The sequence below is a fragment of the Chanodichthys erythropterus genome, chromosome 19, assembly GCF_024489055.1.
Source record: "Chanodichthys erythropterus isolate Z2021 chromosome 19, ASM2448905v1, whole genome shotgun sequence".
Lineage (NCBI taxonomy): Eukaryota > Metazoa > Chordata > Actinopteri > Cypriniformes > Xenocyprididae > Chanodichthys > Chanodichthys erythropterus.
In genome coordinates this window covers 14367430-14382644 of record NC_090239.1, presented here as the reverse complement: position 1 = coordinate 14382644, position 15215 = coordinate 14367430, and the positions used below count along the sequence as shown (strand labels likewise).

Genomic DNA, 15215 nt, shown 5'->3' with positions numbered 1-15215 from the left:
GTATATAATACATTGCAATGTTGATATATTCTGTAGCCTACTATTCTAATATGCATATGTTACCTAGGAAACAAAAAAAAATTCATATAAAAAATGTCATGCATAGCTGAATTAAAGAAAATCTCCAAACAAATTCTACAGAAAAATATCCAAAAAAAGAAGAAAAAATAGGCACACTGAAGTTACATTGGTTAATTACACATATATCAAATATGATGACAAATGGCAATACAAATAAATAGATATCTCAATATCACCACTAAAAACACTTGTTTTTGGACGCTGAGAACAAATGTGCATTGCTGCCAGGACCTGCTCATAAGCATAAGCTATTATTTGTGAATGCACTTGCTGTCGTTCGTGCTCTTCAATGACAGTAGATGGCAGTACTGTCGTCGCATTCAGTACAGCCTGTGTTCAGCGAATCAACAGAGGAAGAAAACCCGACAGAAGCACACAATGCAGTTTGACTGCTACGGGTTATCCACCCAGGCTTCATGTATGCCTTAGCTTCCCTAATAAACTGAATAAATCTATTTATTCCATTTTGACGATCGGGACGAAAAGCGAGCTTTCATAGGTCAATTTTCACGTTGCGCTTGAGAAAGAAAACAACTCCTGCTGCGGACACCGGCGAAATCTCCAGCTTGACCGCACACAGTGGATCTCAGAGCGGGCCGCGGAAGGAGGTGCCCAGCCTGCGCTGACGGGGCTGCGCTCAACATCCTTGACGCTGCAACTCCAGCCCGAGGCCTCGGGGCCTGTTGTATATTATTATCGTTTTAAATGGAGGCTCGGACGAAAGCAGAAGCCAGAGGAAAATGGCCCTCTGTACAGCGCGATTGGTGGGTGTGATTGGAAATATTGTTATAGTTTTTATCATGTCCGTGCCTTTGAGTATAGTTAGTAAAGCAAGACGGAGTGGGTTGGTTTTGAGTAAAAAGAAGGAAAAAGGTTTTATAGATCAGTTGAGATTTCGCACAGTGTTCTCTTTTCTCTTCAGCTCGTTAAAGAGAGCTAAAGGGCTAGTATATTGTTTCATCTGACGGGCTTTATTTTTAAATCCGCAAATAGGCAAGTGGTTAAGAGTCGTGATAGCTTCATCGGTTGCATTAATGTGCTGAACTGAGTGATTAGTTTAATTTCCTTCTTAAATGTGAAGTGCGAGGTGGGGTGTCAACGAAGCTCAGGCTACATGGTTAGCTTGTTTTATTGAAGTCATATTAAATAGCTTAGGGCCCCTCGACAGATGTTTTAGAAGAGAAATAACGAACCAGAAATTTGTAAAACGAGTGATTGATGTTTTAAAATGACATTTGATATGCGGTTAGGTGGTTCACGTAACGTTGGTTGGTTGTTTACACCGGATATATAAAAATCGATGAATAATTGGCAACATCACAATCGCATAATGTTACTACTGTCATATATAGTACAATAAGCTAAAATGTTACGATTTTGGTCGTTTAAAAGTGAGTGTTTAATCCGCGATCATGACCAGGTTAGCTAACTAGCAAGCTAACATCGAGCGATTTAAATCGTCGCTTCATTAAGCGATTTAACTGCTTTAGATTTTTTTTTAAAAAAGACTTTGACTAATATTTTACTCTATAAGGATTCTTTTTGCGCCACGTTTGAACTTTATTTGTACTGATCATCTATCTTTTAATAAAGTTCACTAACGAAAACTCAGCCCTAACTTATAAAGTAGCACATTTTTAGACCGACATTCTCTTTTATGTTATTAGCTTATGATAGTTATACTTTGCCATATGTTTTATAGTCTTTTAGTGTATATTCTATAAGAAGAAAGCCAGCTGTTTACAACACAACCAATGCATATTTCCTTAGTTAAACAGCCATATTGAATCTTTAAATGCCTGACTGCGCCACTCATGGGTAGTTTCTCCTTTTTCCTTCCCCAGATGAAAGTGACAATGTCTTGACAGAAAGACAGTAAGTGGAATATCTAGAAGCTTTCATAATCGCTGTGTTATTGGATAAAACAGGCCCGTTGATGCCCAGACATGACTGAACTCAGACTGCAGTGTGCTCGCACCGTACAGCTTCCACTGGACTCTATTAAATTATAAGACAGAAACCTTAAACCACATTTTCATCTGAGATCCACAGCACTGGTCCTGGAGGCGTTGGTCTTTATTCAGTAACAGTTGTAAGGACTCCCAGGCCGGACCAGGGTGTGTTTTTATTAATAAGTGCCTTTGTACGGACATTGACATGGACGGTCCCAGTCGAAGCGGAGGCTTCAGGCAGAGCCGTCGCTCCCGCTCGCAGCGTGACCGAGAGCGGCGGCGGAGGAGAGCGGATCTCGAAGAGCCCAGGGCCTCGTCGCCATCCTCGGCCTCGGACCAAGAGCTCTGCAGAGGAGACTCTTTGCTACGTGCCAGCGGAGGAGAATGCAGACCCGGCTTCCCCGGGACCAGACACCGGCCTCCGCGTCGGAGGAAGCGAGAATCGGTGTCTTGCGAGGAGGATATAATCGATGGATTCGCCATAGCCAGCTTCATAAGCCTGGAGGCCTTGGAGGTTTGTGTGCTTTGCTTATCCATGTTTAACTATAGTCTGACTCTGTAGTAAAGGTTGCAGTACTATATGGAGATTAGAAGTTGTGACAATTTTTTCATATTAAATTTAGGACAATATGTGACCCTGGACCACAAAAACAGTCATAAGGATAAATTTTTTGAAAATGAGATTTATACATCATCTGAAAGCTGAATAAATAAGCTTTTGATTGATGTATGGTTTGTCAGTATACGGCAATATTTGGCCAAGAGACAACTATTTGAAAATCTGGAATCTGAGGGTGCAAAAACATCAAAATATTGAGAAAATCATCTTTAAAGTTTTCAAATGAAGTCCATAGCAATGCATATCTACTTAGAAAAATAGGAAATGTACAAAATATCTTTATGGAACATGATCTTTATTTAATATCCTAATGATCTTTGGCATGTGAGAAAAATCGATAATTTTGATCCATATAATGTATTGTATTCAAATATACCCATGCAACTTATGACTGGTTTTGTGGTCCAGGGTCATGTACATGCAACTCAATAATACTTACTAATTAATACGCAATTAGTGTAAATTGTGTAATTCAACCGTGAGTTGAATTACAGCAGTCTCAGTACAGATCTTGAAAATTTGCTGCTCTAACATGTTTTACGGTGTTACTTTGATAGATGGACTGTTCTCTAAAGCCTCCAGAGCGATCTGGCTTGTTAATAAGTAGAGGAAGCAAAAGGAAGAGAGGTCTAGATGAAAACGGAGGGCCTCTGTCAGAGCCGGAGGAAGGACCTCCTGCTACATACACCAACAGTTGGGAGCAGCGCAAGAAGATCAAATCAAAACTGAAGAGAAATAGAGATGCTAAGGTTAGTACTGCAGTTTCATCTCACTTTTAATTGACTATAAAAAAATTCACTGTGAAAACACCCATGAAAAAAATGCAAACATTTCTAGAAAAGTCCTGCGTAGATGGTTGGTTATTCAAAAATGAGTTTTTAGTATTGAGCAGTAATGGTGTCGTATTGTTGGGGAAATTAGATGCAGTGACTGGTCTAAAACAAAATTTGCATCACGTGCTTATGCTTCTCGCTGTCCTAGCAGCATTCAGAAAACTGCTGTACTGACTCAGTACAGATATCTGGAGAGCAGGGTTACCACTGGCCAATGTGTGTACATGTATACGGTTATGGAATTCAAAGGCAGCAAAAATATCAGCTGATTAGTTAGTCTGACCTTTGTATCAGCCTGTAACTAACTACTGGTAGCAAACCCTTTTAATGCAAGATTAAAATAAATATATTTATTTGCTACACTGTATTCTTTTCACCATGGTTTGACTTTTCCAAATGTCTGTTTCAGTTATCTGGAAATCACATGGAGACAGGATACATTGTAAGTTGTTTTTCCCACGTGTTGTCTTTTTTTCCTGCTGCCCATAAATGTGACTGAAATGTTTTCAGACTTTCAAAATGCATATATTGTGCACATACACTACCATTCATGGGCACAGAATACGCAGAGGATGTAAATTAGTCCTCCGCTTTTTTTTTTTTTTTTGGGCAGGTGTGTTCACATTGAGGTTTTCATGAGCCAATGTGAATACATATAAATTTAAATTCAACGAGACAAGATCGTGTACGCATGACCTGATATTTTGTTCTTATCCTAAAAGAGGTGATGTAGACATTATGGAGTGCTAAACTCCATGTAATGTATGCTTCATTCATACTCAAAACTGGAGGGCACTCTCTTGCAGAAAGTCCAAAACGGACTCGTAGAAGTAATAACTTAGACATCCCTTATGTGGACAAAGGCATCCAGATATCACTGTAGCTGAATAAAAAACAGAAAAGATTAGACCGATGAAACATGAAGACAAAAAATGCATGATTGCGACATTAAATGGTTTATGTGTGTTTTTTAAGCAATCTTGAGGTATTTGAAAGTATATGAATAATGCAGTGCTAATTGACAGCCTTTACTACAGTATAGAAACTATAAAATATATTTGCCTGTATAAAATCTATGATGACTTACTGCACAAGTTTTTGTAGTACATAAACAAATCATTAAATTTTCATATGGTAAAATATAGGGAAACATTATAGAATACAAATGAGTGGTTATTGTTCAGCCGTGTATTTGATTTCTTAGCCAATTAAAAGCAAGAGATAAGAAAAAAACTTGTCAGTTAGACACAGATCAGGGGGAAAAAAACTGGCATTACACTTGACATTTCTGTCCCCCTCACTTCTGAAATGATGGCTATGCCCCTGCTACAATTCAAAAGTCTGGGTTTGGTAAGATTTATGTTTTTCAAAGTCTATTATGCTTACCAAGGCTGCATTTGTTTGATCAAAAGAGCAGCATTTATTTCAATTAGAAGTCTTTTTGTAATTTCATAAGTATCTTTACTGTCACTTTTTAATCTATTTAATGCATCCTTTGCTAAATAAAAATAAATGTTAATTTCTTTAAAAAAAGAATTGTACTGACCCAAACTTTTGAACGGTAGTGTGTTTTTTGTAAATTCATAAATTGTATAATAAGCAAGGAAAATTTGTCATTAATTTTTTTTTTTCTTGCAAGAATGTAGTGCTCCTACTTATTTTTTTTTTTGTTACCCACAGTGTGATACAGAGAGTGAATCGGGAGATAAGGTAAAAACTTTTTTTCTTTTACCTCCTTTTTGCATTTATTTATGTATTGTGATATTCAAAAATGACAATTCTCCAACTATTATTTAGGCTTCTGACAATATGGAGCCAGCATTCATTGTCTGCACAAGAGAAGGTAAATGTCTGCTGCCAGTGGCAGATTTGTATACTAAAAAATGATTTTTCTCTTTGATTATTCTGAGTTTTGTTTTTAACCGCAGATTCACGACACTGTGTGCGCTCTAGAAACAGCTGTATTCTGCTTGCTTCCAATTCCACACACACACACACACAAAATCCCTTGACCCTTCCATAAAATAATCTTCTATTAAGTTTGAAACGGTTGAAGCAAATTACAAGTGCAGTTACAGGCTTCATTGCACAGGATATGCGCTTTGCTTGATGTTACGCTTATAATGTGCAGTCTCGCCCGCCAGTATTTCAGCGTTTTCTCCTCAAAATGCTCTACAAAGGTACTTTTTATGCCATTTGGAATGCAGTAGGTCTATATATTCAATCCACGAAACTCACTTACTGACAAACAGCTGCTTTCAAATGCTCATGTGCACTCTGTGTAAGTGGTTAAATACACTTGCACCTCAAAATGCTTGTATGACATGAAATTAATGTAAACAGTCAGTTATGTCTTTAGGGATTAGACAGGACAAACATCTAATATATCAAAATAGAGCTCTACATTAGAGTGAATACGGCCTATTAGATCTCCTGGTGCCTCGGACAATGGTGTTCATCATGAATTAAAATGTATGCGCAATTTATATTCCACACACACTTTTTTTTTTTTTTTTTTTCATGAAGAAACAATGCTTTTGGGCATTCTTACATGGAATTGTTTGATTATTTTGTTGTCATAAAGCCTGGAAAACAGTATTACATGGATTACATTGTAGCTCTCTCTTTTTCCATAGCAGTTAACTCCAATGCTGCAAGCGCTGCTGCGGGCAATGGTTGCCCTCTCTTGTCCTCAAATAACTCACTACCCCTTCTGTCAGTCACACCCCGGGTCTCTGGCCTGGAGAGGAGTCAGGAGAGGAGTATGGAGCAGCCTTACCCTGAGCCCATCTCTACCTCATCCTCTCTGCCTAGCCTTGCAGCCCATTCCACTGCATCTGTCTCCAACTCACTTCCTGAGCAGCGTAATGGAAATGGTGGTCCACTTCACCGCCATAATCCTAGCCCACAGCACAAACACAAGCCTTTCCTCCCTTTCCCTGGAAAGTCACAATCGATCTACTCAATGGCCAGCAACAACAGGTCAGTGTAGTGAAACAGCGTTTCTGTATATTTTAACTTAATGTCTTCAGCCTTCTAAAACCAATCATGCTGTTGAAGTTAATAGAATGATCTTGGCACACCTACAGTTTGTTCACATAGCTTCTAAGGCATATTGTTCACAAAAATAGTAAAAGCTTTCTGAATTTTCTTTTTTTTTTTTTTTTTCCAAACGTGTTTGCCTTGGCTTGACACAGCTTCAGTAAAAGGTACACCGGTGTTTTTGTTGTTGAACAACAACAATATAATGATACATTATTCAAATTAATTAAAAGTGACAGTAAAAACATTTATAATGTTTCTGAAGGATTAAAAGCTAGAGTTATGGCTGTTGAAAATTCAGCTTTGCCATCACAGGAATAAATAACATTTTAAATTTAAGCTGCAAGCAGCGATGAAAGGGCCCTCGCAACTTGGGAAAACAGTTAAAATTGGACAACATGCATGTAAGCAAGTAAATAGTCATTTCAAAGTGCCACACTTCCTGCTGCCAACAGGTTGTGCTTTGACTGTTACTGAATATTGTCATGTAGATGTCTTCAGGCCAGGACTATTAAAACATGTGAAGTTTGGAGCAGATCGGATATTGTATGCCTGATTTACAACAACTTCCTGTTTCGTGACATTAATTGCATACATTAGCTAAGCGTTGCATGATTTAACATGTTTCTAGCATGTTTGATACTTCATGGCATATTTAAATGTGTTTCTGGGAGTGAATTACAGTGTAAAGCGTGCCATTTCCTGCTGCCAGCAGGTGGACTTGGATTTGGATTAGACTGCTCGATTGATTATTTTTATGATGCCTTTGACATTTTTTGGATCTTTTAAGTGTTAGAGCAATATACTTTAAATAGAGGGACAGAAATCTCTTAGGTTTCATAAAAAAAATATCCTCATTTGTGTTCGGAAGTTGAATAACAATCTTATAGGTTTAAAAGGACATGACAATTTAATTTTTTTGGGTGAATTATACCTTTATAAATACAGTAAGCTGAGCCTTGGAAAAAAACTATCTCTATATATTACAAATCATAACGTTTACATCACCACATTTTTATATCGTTATATCTCAACATGATGATGTATCGTATTCCCTAAACATGTGATGTGGCATTTTTTTTTCCATCAGGAGCAGTACCTCAGGCAAGCCTCCATCTTCATCAGCCTCTTCATCAATCAGACCACCTACTCCTGCTACAAGTGTGTCCCTAGGTCGAGGCCCAGGGGGTGTGGGGACAGTAAGACCCTCCTCTCGACCAAGTCCTGGTGCTGTCTTCACACCGTCCCCCAGCCTTCCCCCACCTCCTCCTCTAATGCAGGTGTCACCCCACCCTTCAACAGGTAAAGTTTAGTAACCGATACACTACAGAAAGATATGAAATGCTAACATCTCATAGCAATGAAAGGTATATGTTCCTATTCAGAAAGATGAAGTTCTTTCTTTTCTAATCAATTAACAGATCAGGATCTGACACAATCAAATGCCTCTGCATCTGGAGGACCATCTGTGTCAAGTTCGAGCTCTGGGACATCTAGCAGATCATCCCAGGCCCAGACGTCTATCCCTACAATGGCCTACCAGTTCCATCAGCACAATCACCAGCACCAGCACACTCATACTCACCAACACTTCCTACATCCCACAGCTGCACCACCACCACTGGTGAGGAGTCAACTATAGCCCATGGATGGCTTATTTCAGAAAGTGGCTGGTTATGGCATTTCACACTTTGACATTTCTCTCGTGGTTGTTGTTTTTCAGTTTGAGAAGTATCCAGGCAAAATAGACAGTCTCTTTCGACACCCAGTAAGTGTTGTATTGAATTTGTAAGCTTTTAGTTTTTTACATTTTTATTCATGAAGCTTAATTTAAATGTGTGGGGCAATTTTCAAACTTTTGGTATAGGTACTTTTGGCCAGGTCTCTATGAAACACTAGTGTTTCTAGTTTGTGATTATTATTAATTTCTTTCCTCTCCTGCAAAGTTTTTCCCTCAGTACCCACCATCTGTGCCTGGAATACAGCCCGTTCTTCCGCCCACAGGACCTTTCAGTTCATTGCATGGAGCTTTTCAGCCTAAGGTAAGAGTTGGTTGTCATTTGGTCCGTGTTTTGAATATTGAAATCTAAAAGCTCTGTGTATAAATATTTAAATCAGGTGAAGAATGCTTGTGTATTGCCATAATATCCAGTGATCTTGTAAAGATAATAATGTGCTATCTGTCCACCGCATAAAAGCATTAAAAAGGACAACCATTTCATCAAACTTTTAACAATAGTCAGCATATTTTTACTCTTAAAAAAAAGACATGTAAATTTAGCAAGGATGCATTAAAGGGTTAGTTCACCAAAAAATGAAAGTTATGTCATTTATTACTCTCCCTAATGTCGTTTTACACTGTAAGACCTTCATTCATCTTCGGAACACAAATTAAGATTTTTTTTTGATGAAATCCGATGGCTCAGTGAGACCTCTGTTGCCAGCAATGTCACTGAACCTCTCAAGATCCAGAAAGGTACTAAAGACATATTTAAAACAGTTCATGTGAGTACAGTGGTTCTACCTTAATATTATAAAGTGACAAGAATAATTTTGAGCACCAAAAAAACAAAATAATGACTTTGCAACAATATGTAGTGATAGCCGATTTCAAAACACTGCTAGAACCTTATGAATCTTTTGTTTTGAATCAGTGGTTTGATCGTGTAAATGAAGCCTCGTTTACTGAAATCACTTGACTTCAGCGTTCCGAACCACTGATTTGAAACAAAAGATTTGTAAAGTTTTGAAGCAGTGTTTTGAAATCGCCCATCATTAGATATTGTTGAAAAGTTGTTCTTGGAAAGGCAAGATATTTTAAAATTTAAAAGTTGACTACTTTAATTGAACTTTTTAATACTTAAAGCCAATTTTTGGCACCAATTCAGCAACTTTTTTGTCCTGTTTTTATTTTGAGTCCATGAAGTGGGTTTGAACAGTGTGTTGTTATTGACAGCTTGTTGCCCTTCAGGGAGCTGCTCCAGAGATGACTTCTGGTTTAGGAGTTGTACCGCCCCATCTGCAGCCTAAAGCTACAAGGGTAAAGATGCTGTATCATGTACATTTGTATCGTACATAATTATCAAGAAACTTTTGTTTGAATAATGTATGGTGTTTGTTTCCTATTTTCTGTGTCCACAGCTAACAGACCCATTTGCACCACCACCAAAAGTCAGTAATGTAAGTTTTACTCTTTTATTTTGCACTTCATTTATTTTAGTTGTTGATCTCTAAATGAGTAGCGGGGAATTCCTTTCTAACTGTACTTAGACGGTCTCTTTACAGAAACCTGGAAAATGGTGCGCTATGCATGTCCGTGTGGCTTGGATGATTCTAAGACATCAAGAAAAAGTCAAGGTTTTTGCGTTCATCTGTGTTTTCATTCTTCGTTCTAATGCAAAAAAATGGGTTATAAACTGGCTGAAATATTTCCTATTATTTTATAAAAATTTATATTGATATTCAAATTAAATTTTGACCATGAAACAATGAGATTTTAGAAATGTTTTTTAGAAGGTGTTTTTAAATAGTAGTAGTGTCATTCCTGTTGACCTTCTTTTTGTTACTATCTTCCTCAGCTTATGCACGCTGATCCACAAAAGCTCGACTTCCGTAATGACCCAGTGCCTCGACTCCCTGGCCCTGGTATTGGTGGACTAGGAGGTCTAGGACAACTTGGTGGTCCCCTTACCCCAACTCATGATCTTACAAGACCAGGAAGCCTGTTTGCAGCCGCTGGTGGGTGATACTCCTTACACTTATTTCTGCCACCAATTTAGGAATTTTGCTGGTGACAACCTGTGATTGTTCTTAAGCTATTGAAGTGAGTTGTTTCCACCTAAATAATAAGTTTTCAGATACAAGACACTGACAGCACTACTAAAGGATTTTTACAGCACTATTGTGCTGTCGTACAAGGTTTTTAAATTAGAACGATTTAAGGAGGATATAAAGCACAAACTTGGCCAAATGTCAACACTCAATGGTAGTCCATTTATGGGTGTTTAAGCTTTTGTCTGAGTTGACCTATGTCTTCTCAGGTGGAGTCAATCCGTCCTCCACACCATTCATGCCTCCAACAACGCCCCACTCTTTCCTCACCCCAGCAGCACATCTGGGTAAGAGACTGACTCTAAGAAAGTAGGGGCATCAAAAGCCAATGTGACCCATGCTGCTCTTGTTGCTCTGTACAGTTCTGTTCTTCAGGCTTGCTTCACTCGCTAGCTTTATAGAGCATAATTTCCTCTGTATTGATGTCTGATTTCATTTTCACTAACAACTATGTTTCTTGTTGCAGAACCATATGTTCGGTCACCACCGTTCACTTTGGGAGCCCTGGGTTCTAGTGCCTTTGGAGGCCTAGGCAGCCCCACGATAGGTTTGTCATGCTATTTTGTTTTTTAGGAATATATCAATCAGTAGGATTGCTCTTACGTAGTGATTTTTCAATCTTTTTGATTCCAGGGCAGTTTTTTGTGATTTACTGGATAAGGATTTGTAAAAAAATGTTTTACTTACAGTTAAGGTACTCAGTAAAATATTATAAAGCTTGGCATCACTAGAAAATGGATATGAATGGATATTCATTATAAAATTCCCATGGAGTTAAATGGTTTCACCAGTTTACATGACATTTCAGATCAAGAAATCACACTTTTTAAAATTAGGCTTCCTTATACATAAGTGGGAATCCTGGTTCTCTACAGAAAAAAAAAACAACAGTTGTTGAGGTGTGAATCAAAATCTGATATATCTTGATTTTGTTTTTGTGTAATTGCAATGCTTGTTTTGTCTTATTTTAAACCATTTTAAGGCTAATGCATTTTTGTTTTAAAAGACGTAACTTTTGCTACGGTTACGGCTGATGTCCACACTACTCCAGAGTTTTCAACCCTCGAAAACTGAGACTTTTGGAAACGCTGCAGAACCTGTTTTACATTAAAAACGCCGGGGTTGCATTTCAGTGTAGATGGACTAAAACGGAGACTTATATTTTATAATACTGCAGCTGCCTACATGTGGCAAGCAACAGTTGGCAACTGTTTACTCTTGTACACATGCCCAGTGTGCATGAATGGTCATGTGACATGCTTTTCGGTCGTGTAGTATGGACGGTGATCTTTTCTGAAACGCACTGGAAACGCCAGTATGGACGAGGATCTTTTTCATTTTAAAACGCTGTGTTAAAATGAAACTGTACTAGTGTGGACATAGCCTAAGACATCTTGAGGCCCCCTTGGAAGTTTGCTTGCCCCTAGTTGAAAACCACTGCTCTAACTTGAATGTGTTTTTATAACATTTCTTAAGCATTTTAATTCAAGGTTTATCAAAGGTTAATTTAAGTACTGCTTTATCAGTCACATTCTTCTCTCAGCCAAAGACTAATCAATTTTGATACCTTTCCTTTTAGCGGCCAGTGTTTTTGGACATAAGACCGAACCCTCTGCAAGTGCGGTTGGAGGACTAGGTAATCCTCATGATTCATGGAATCGTCTGCATGTTGCCCCTGCCTCTTTCCCCTCTGGATCATCTTGGGCCAAGGGACCGGAGAAAAAAGATGATCGAGGAAAGGAAATGGAGAGAAGAGAACTGACTCATATAAAAGATGAAAAGGACAGGTATGACATTATAACAAAATACATTTCTTTTTATTTCTGTTCACTTTAACTTTCAATGATTTGTTGTCATTAGATACTTTTCAAGATCAAAAGTGAATGATGTATTGTCTCTCAATTTGACACATGGTTTAATACTGTTTCACACAGAGACAGTCTCATGTATGGACGCCCACCAGTGCGAATGTCACCTGGTGTCCCATCCATCAGGCACCGCAGCAGCACCCCCAGTTCACATACGAATGGCTTGGGTGCACTGAGCGGAGGTGGGGTCCCTTCAGATGGTCAAAGCAGAGAACGTGAACGAGAGAGAGAGTCAGACAAGAGACAACATTCTGCATCAAGGGCACCAGCATCATCTTCCTCCATAGCACCGGACAGACCTCGATCCTCAACATCATCTATTCTCACAACCTCTCCTTCAAATGTCCCCTTAGCCCCTTCTCCTCTGGATCTGTTTCACCGACAGCCACCACACACTCTCAGCACAGAATCCAGTCACTCTTCGCAAAGAGAGAACAATGGTCCAGCCTCTTCCTCCTCTTCTAGTTCGCTTCCAGTAAAGAAACCTGATAGGACCACAACTCCCGTATCCAAACCTGTACTTGGTATAACAACATCTGGGCTGCTCCTCCCGCAAGTCAAGGTCAAAGAAGAGCGTAAGGAGGAGCCTGAGCCAGTGCCCATCTCCGTAACGCATCCTCCCGTACCTTTACACAACTTTGAACGGCCCAGTAGTCGACACACACACCATCCATCCACCCCTTCCTCAACCCTCTCATTGACACCTACACCTGGCATGCCTCTTCATCCTCCAACTCCGCACACTCCCCACCATACTCTGTCCCTTTTAGATCGTACACGGGCTATTGATGCCTATCTAGGTGGTGCTGGAGGCTCAGCCGGACTGGTATTAGGTACTGCAGCTGACCGTTTCCCACCACATCCACACGGTCCTCCGCAAGGTCATTCCCAAGCCACTCACAGCTTTCCCTGGGACCCTTGGAGGGATCTGGCCGCCCAACAACAACAGCAGCAGCAGCGCAGGGAAGTATTGACTCTGAGGTCAGATCCCCACCTTGCACTTCGCTCCGATCCACACTTGTCTAGACTTCTCCAGCATCAGCAGGTACAGCGATTCTTGGAGGCTGAAAGAGCTGCAGTAGCGGCAGCTGTGGCGTCCAGCCCACACCATCCACCAGTACCTACCTCTACGTCCTCTGCTTCAGCAGGCAGGCCAGAGTTTGGTTTGATGTCCCACCCGTTTGATGAGGAACAACGTGCTCAGATACTGCGGGAAGACTTTGAGCGAGCACGGTACTTCGGGATGCATCCACATCCGCACCTGTCTGCACCTCACCTTCCTAACCCATCTCATGCTGCCCACCTAGAACAGCTTCACGCAGGGCTACTGTCTCACTCTCATCTCCATCCAGCTGGAGCCTCTGCACAAGCATCACATCACCCTGGCCTCTACTCTAGACTTGGACCCCTGCATTCACACTCTCATGTACCTAATGGCATTCTAACGAAGACCCCAAGTCTAGTTGGGGCATTGTCAGTTGGGGCTCCACCACCTCTCATTCCTTCTGTTAACAGATCTTCTACTCCACCCCGTGGCTCCAGACTTGGCGGGGCAGGAGACTTGGCCCTTTTTACCACACATAAAGACGGCGAGTCAAGATAGTACTAGGTAAAGTTTGGGGAGCTTCCAGAACTACTTTGCTGAATAAACTGCTCCTCACATGGCAAGGTTCTGCAGGACACTCAAAAAGAGCTAAGCTTCAATGACCATACACAAGTGTTGAAACAACCTGGGGAGGGAACAGAGACCCCAGGGCTGTTTGATATATTTATCCACTGTGGTTATGTTGGTGCAATTTAGGTACTCTCTTGCTGTGGCCTAGTTTTTATGTAGGGTTTTCTTTACAAAGAGGCCTGTGGATGCTCAAAGACAATTCATTACTACTAATAATATGAAGACAAGTTTTGTTGAAGAGTGGTGGATCTCAAATTGCGAACTTTGTTTCGTTTGTTTGATGAACTCAAGGAAAACCTATTGTAGAGTTATGGTCCTCAGCTTTGCATTTGAAGAAAGAGAAATCGGACCCTGGCTGAAGTAATCAAGTACTTCTCATTGTCTGAATCAGCACTGTTGGCAAATGTATGAATTAAAAGAAACACTTGGTCCACATTCTGCTTTAAATATTCAAGTCCATCAGACAACTTCCATTAACATCAAAATGAACTTAAGATTTATTTTATTCTTAAAAAAAAAAGTTATTATGAACTGTATGTACATCTTGTTGGATAATATTTTAAAATTTAAAGGGAAAAAACTGTCTCCCATTCATTAGTCTGACTTGGTACAAGAGCTGGGCCAGAATATAGTAGAATAGTGATATTGCTTTTGTAATAATTATTGTTAACATTAATTACCTTCCATAATAAATATATTCACTGTTTATGTTATGCCATGTTTCAGGTCTCACCAAATGCACTCACTTGTTGAAATAAGTCAATGATGATTATTGTCCAGCAAAGCACTACAATGAGATATTTTGCTCCAATATACTGGTTATGTTAAAGCCAATGTACTGAGGATGTATCAAAGCCAGCCTATACAGTTCAGAGAATTGTATATCTTCATACTTTGGGAGAGGAGTGTGTGTGTCTGTTATTTCTATGTTTTCCACAGTTGAAGCCTTTGGAAGTCTCCAACAACCATCATCCAAACACACACAGAGTGGCATGAGGCATCTGTCGACTGGACAAAAGGAGTGCACATGTTGTACTTGCAGCTAAACTATAGGATTAGAAAGACTCTTTTGAGATACAGGACATTCTGGATTAATTATTTGAACAAAACAATTTTATACATTTTAAATATGTCCCTTTCCCCCTTGAAAAGAAAACCACAAAGATTAATTATTAAACAAATGGTTGGTTATTTACATGTGTTAGTGTATTAATTCATTGTGCAAGTATAAATGATGCATGGTGTATTGTCCCTTCTAAAAAATTCAGAGGCAAACCGTGGCTTACATCTGACTAAACTTTGCATATTATAATA

At 39.5% G+C, this 15215-nt stretch overlaps 1 protein-coding gene across 3 annotated transcripts; it reads left to right on the top strand.

Annotated features, from left to right (window-relative positions):
- Positions 1-435: 435 nt before the first annotated feature.
- On the top strand, positions 436-15076 carry fbrs (fibrosin). Of its 3 annotated transcripts, none has more exons than XM_067368980.1 (19): positions 436-845; positions 1926-2547; positions 3210-3401; positions 3895-3927; positions 5166-5195; positions 5283-5328; positions 6122-6467; positions 7618-7829; positions 7949-8151; positions 8251-8295; positions 8474-8569; positions 9499-9567; positions 9669-9707; positions 9813-9884; positions 10106-10265; positions 10568-10645; positions 10825-10905; positions 11938-12145; positions 12293-15076. In XM_067368980.1, the coding sequence occupies exons 2-19, from the start codon at positions 2239-2241 to the stop codon at positions 13827-13829; spliced, it is 3756 nt and encodes a 1251-aa protein (XP_067225081.1). In that variant the 5' UTR covers positions 436-845; positions 1926-2238; the 3' UTR covers positions 13830-15076. The 3 variants fall into 3 exon arrangements, with proteins under 3 accessions (XP_067225081.1, XP_067225080.1, XP_067225082.1); XM_067368979.1 differs by having other exon boundaries at positions 9484-9567; XM_067368981.1 differs by lacking the exon at positions 3895-3927 and having other exon boundaries at positions 9484-9567.
- The last annotated feature ends 139 nt before the right edge of the window (positions 15077-15215 follow it).

What these genes read in the sequence shown, in the direction of transcription:
- fbrs (XM_067368979.1), top strand. Translation starts at nt 2,239, where the DNA reads ATGGACGGTCCCAGTCGAAGCGGAGGCTTCAGGCAGAGCCGTCGCTCC. An exon ending in AGAGAAATAGAGATGCTAAG is followed by an intron (nt 3,402 to 3,894) that starts GTTAGTACTGCA and finishes TGTCTGTTTCAG; the next exon opens with TTATCTGGAAATCACATGGA. An exon ending in CACCCCAGCAGCACATCTGG is followed by an intron (nt 10,646 to 10,824) that starts GTAAGAGACTGA and finishes TTCTTGTTGCAG; the next exon opens with AACCATATGTTCGGTCACCA.